Below are 4967 nucleotides of genomic sequence, written 5' to 3'. Positions count from 1 at the left end.
TGCTGCACGAACTTCAGCTCACTAAATAGACTCCACAGAGTAACAGCGTGGATAAAGAGATTTTGTGGAAACTGTAAAGGGGCTTCTATCGATGGACCACTTAGATGGAAGAGATTGCAAACGCTAAGAATTATTGGCTACGACATGTACAAGTCACGGCTTTCCCTGAAGAATATCAAACCCTGAAGGCCGCGAAATCACTAAAAAAACGACACTTCATGCAGAAGTACAGACCGTTTCTTGATGAGAACGGCATAGTGAGGATTGAAGGGAGGTTACAGATGGCAAATCTTACGTTCGATGAAAAGCACCCCATAATCATGCCACGAGATGCTCACTACGTCTCATTACTCGTCGAGCAAGCTCACCGAAGGGTCATGCATGGAGGAGTAGCAGACACTCTTGCAAGGCTTAGGGAAAACAATTGGATAGTTCGAGGAAGGCAGGTGGTGAAGAACATTCTTCATAGGTGCACCGTTTGCAGGAGATTCAACCAGACAAAAACGTCTGAGAACACGCCACCACTTCCTGCTGACAGAGTGCAACAATGCCATTTATTTACCGTTGTAGGAGTGGATTTTACAGGACCTCTATACGTCAGAGACACGCGCAGTCATCAACGCAACGTGAAAATGTACATTGCCTTGTACATTTACTTGTGCTGTCGTAAGGGCTGTCCACCTAGAAGTTTCCCGCGACATGTCGGTAGCAAGCTTCGTTCACGTACTACGAAGATTCTTCGTACGGCGAGGGATGCCTAGAGTGATATACAGCGACAACGCACCCACCTTCAAAAGATACAACAAGGAACTTGCTGCATTATGGCGACGTATACGAGACGATCAAGTGCTGGACTGGCTTGGGACCAACAGCGTGAGCTGGAAGTTCATTCCTACAAATGCACCGTGGTGGGGTGGATTCTATGAAAGATTGATAAGGTCTGTGAAACAGGCATTGAAGAAAACCATCGGCAGAAAATCATTGACGTATGGAGACCTGGTGTCAATCGTAGCAGAGGTGGAAGCCGTCACTAATTCTCGACCGCTTTCTTACGTGTACGATGACCCACATGAGATTCTTCCGCTAACACCAGCGGAGTTCATCACAGGGAGACGCCTTACCATAGTGCCTCCACAGATGACGACAGAGGAGACGGAACCCATCTGTCGCACATGGCAGAAACGTGCAACATTGCTCCAAGCAGCATGGCGAAGGTGGCAGAGGCATTACCTCATGGAGCTCCGCTCAGCCAACCAGTGGAAACGAAATAGGGGGAAAACTATGTCGCCAGGCGACGTCGTGATTTCAGAAGAAAGAAAGCCAAGGATGTTCTGGCCTCTGGTCCGCATTCAATCCGGACACAAGAGACAAGATGGGACGGTACGGTCATATACAGTGCGAAAGTCTACTGGGCATGTGACTAGACGCGCTAGCAGGTCGCTGTACCCACTCGAGATACAACAGCATGACGCTGCCGGTCCGCAGTCTGTTGCTAATGCAACGGACATATCATGATCATTATAAGTACAACACAACTGAGCGCATGTCTCGCACATCACATCCTGACTATCATCCGTCGCGAGCGTTATTCATTCTGGAAATAAACATCATCGTAACTAGTCACGTCTCTTCTCGACTTGGTATCAACAGGGCGCAATGAAGAAGAACATGAAAACTACGAATTGTACGCTGGTATGTGGGTCGAGAACGAAAATTTTTATTTCATAATTCTACATACACACGTTGGTTTAGAACAGCGTGCATTTTATGATCTACTGTCATCGGTTTGTGGGACGCCAAACACCGTTAACTCCCAGCCATCCGGACGTCATCTTTGTGTCCCCTCGGCGTACGTCTGGTGGGGCAATCGCCCCGCCTTGCCCCCCCCTCCGTAGACGCCGGTTCTGCATTGAGCGCAGGCACTCGTTCCAACCCATGACTTATCCCCAGGTCTGCCCCTGCAGTAGTTAAAAGTGTTGCGACAGGTCATCCCAGGTTATCTCAAATAAACGTTCTTGGCATCGTTGTGAACCTGCATTGAAAGTTTCATGGTGGAGAAGGTAATAGAAGCAGAGAAAATGGGAACCGCGAACTCCGCCACTCACGCGGCACTGACTGGATCACAGTCCTGGGCGACAGGTCATCCCAGGTTATCTCAAATAAACGTTCTTGTCATCGTTGTGAACCTGCATTGAAAGTTTCATGGTGGAGAAGGTAATAGAAGCAGAGAAAATGGGAACCGCGAACTCCGCCACTCACGCGGCACTGACTGGATCACAGTCCTGGGCGACAGGTCATCCCAGGTTATCTCAAATAAACGTTCTTGGCATCGTTGTGAACCTGCATTGAAAGTTTCATGGTGGAGAAGGTAATAGAAGCAGAGAAAGTGGGAACCGCGAACTCCGCCACTGACGCGGCACTGTCAGCGGACTGACATCACAGTCCTGGCTGTTGCCAGTGAGGCAGCGCATGAGAAGTCATGTGCCTACGACTCCCAATGGGTATTGATGCAACTCTGGGCTCTGTAACGTCTGCTCTTTGCTCGGGAGTGTGTTCTAGGGCTTGTATATTTTTCCTAAGTATTGTGGCGGGCAGTTCCAACCCTTTAAGGCTTGCATCACCCCTCGCGCGCCTATGGGAATCCCCATACATCTTCCAACTCGTCTAGCGCCGTCAATAACAGGTCGATTTGCACCGAGTTTCTTTTGAATGAAAGAGTGAACGAATATCTAGTACTTAATGTTTTTGGATTGTTGATATGTGGCTCAGAAAAGTTTCTGCCGGCGTCGAAAGACTCGGAGCCTACATCTTCTCCGTCGCTACAAAATAACTAGAGTGAAAATCACAAATCTAAAATAATTAACTACGAGAAAAATATGTCAAGAACGAACACCAGCAAAAACATTTCATCTATGTTAAGGCGTTGACCTGGCAGTTTTCGTCGGGCATGGTCAGCCATGTATTTTAGTCTCTGAATAGGCGGCGCAGTGCTGCTATCTCCCATGGAGGGTATCGTCACAAGACACAACACTTTGAGCGCTGGAAATGCTATACCGCTGCACGTGCAGGTCGACGACGAGGCCGACGTTGACAGTGACACAGGAGTACAGGCAGCTTAGCCCTGCCCACAGGCCCTGACGGACTATACTATACATGAGCTGTTCATTCATCGATGTTTATTTTCTCGAAGGGGGGGGGCATGAACGTGGCATGTCATTCCCCATCTAACGCCGGGACGATCGCGTTTGGCCTCACTTCATTGGAAATTGTGTATTCAAAACAGGAATGCAAGAAAATGTTCAATTGCAAAACGTTCAATTGCACGCTTGCGGACATAGAAATAATTCATGTGTGCAGAACAGGGTTGCACACTGAGATCACACTGGAGATCACTGAGATCACACTGAGTCACTGAGTCACTAAGTCACTGAGGTCACACTAAGTCGTGTTGCAGGCAATGCTCGCAGCTTGTTGATGAATGTTGACAATAACGCCGCCGAGCACTTCATTTCCGTTATCGCGAAGTTTGTTGGGGGAAAGCGGATCAACTTCTGTCAGCGGCGGTCTTACCAAACAAGCGCATTTGCCGCAGCCGTATCAATGAACTCACGTGAAGGTTTGCATCATCGTGTGCACAAGGAGATGTGTCAAACAAAGTCATGGAAGTACACTTTGAGCCTTCAAAAACATTGTAATGCACGTGAAGAGGCAAGGGCCAAACGCCGTCTCAACACCAAAGCCAAGAAGGCCAGCCTTCCAGCCCTGCGTAAGAAGCCCGAGCGCCGCAATGCTGACTATGGGGAACAAAGACCAGACATGGAGCCAACGTCCATCGCAATGGCATGCATCGACGACAAAAAATTGCTTGAGCTCTCAGAGGAGGAGCATGCCGCATTACAGGAAGACACCATACAGCAGTCGCTGAGCCTCCGGTGAAAACAAGAAAGGACAAAGCGACTTACGGCGTCTTTTTTTTTTTTTTTTTTTGTAGAGTATGCAGGATGCGCCTCTCTACCAGTCGTGTGGGTGCAGTTAAGGACATCTTGTACCGGGACATTGATACTGCTTCACTGAGGCACGGGAGGAGGTATGAGCCCTTTGCGATTGCGGAGTTGGAAAAGCACGAGGTAGTAAAAGTCAATCGGTTTCTATCTTTTCGTTGACAAGGCCTGTAGCTTTCTGGCAGCCAGCCCCGATGGCCTGATTGCGGATGACGGCCTTGTCGAAGTGAAATGTCCATCGTCGGCATACGGCATGACTCCTGTTGAGGCTGTTCACTCAAAGAAGATTGTGTACTGCACTGAGGTGGAAGGCAAGTTGAAACTGAAGAGGGCGCACCCGTACTGGTACCAAGTCCAGGGCCAGCTCCACGTGACAGGCCGGCAGTACTGCCTCTTCGTAGTCTGGACAGATGTCAGCAAGATCTCAGGGGAGAGGATTGACAGGGACGAAGCCTTTTGGAACGACAGCATGGTTGTCCACCTTCAGCGTTTCTATGACGACTATCTCCTGCCAGAGCTTGTTGATCCTCACCATTCCCGCAGTATGCCAATCAGAAATCCAGACTGCAGAGCAAAATACACTGGGTCCAAGTAGGCATCCCGAGTATGTTGCACAGCACGTATGCATTTTGTGCAGCCCCGTATTCTGGAATCTTGTGTCGACACCTTCGCTTCATGTGCACCTTCGTGGGTGCTGGCATCACCCGTCGTCTGTGCTTCTGTGTCCTGAGCAGAAAACGGCTAAGAAATTACTAAAGAATGCGTTGTGAGGATACTCCCTCTTGACGTCACTGACGCCAAGAATTGCGACCGCGTCGCTAAGCACAGGCTGGTGGCTCATGAACCAACCATTGCTGAACCAACTGAACATTGTTTCTACTCCCTCCCTGCCGCAGTACCGAGGACTTCGACGTGAAGGGACACGATTATACCGAGGCTTGACTTTTATACAAATTCACAGTGCAA

At 49.2% G+C, this 4967-nt stretch overlaps 1 protein-coding gene across 1 annotated transcript; it reads left to right on the top strand.

Moving 5' to 3' along the window:
• Nucleotides 1-699: 699 nt before the first annotated feature.
• On the top strand, nt 700-1515 carry LOC135376084 (uncharacterized). Its single transcript, XM_064608662.1, has one exon. The coding sequence runs from the start codon at nt 700-702 to the stop codon at nt 1513-1515; it is 816 nt and encodes a 271-aa protein (XP_064464732.1).
• The last annotated feature ends 3452 nt before the right edge of the window (nt 1516-4967 follow it).

The sequence above is a fragment of the Ornithodoros turicata genome, unplaced genomic scaffold (genome assembly GCF_037126465.1).
Source record: "Ornithodoros turicata isolate Travis unplaced genomic scaffold, ASM3712646v1 ctg00001028.1, whole genome shotgun sequence".
In the NCBI taxonomy this organism is placed as follows: Eukaryota; Metazoa; Arthropoda; class Arachnida; order Ixodida; family Argasidae; genus Ornithodoros; species Ornithodoros turicata.
Note: the sequence above shows the minus strand (reverse complement) of the source record. Positions and strands in the feature narration are given on the sequence as shown.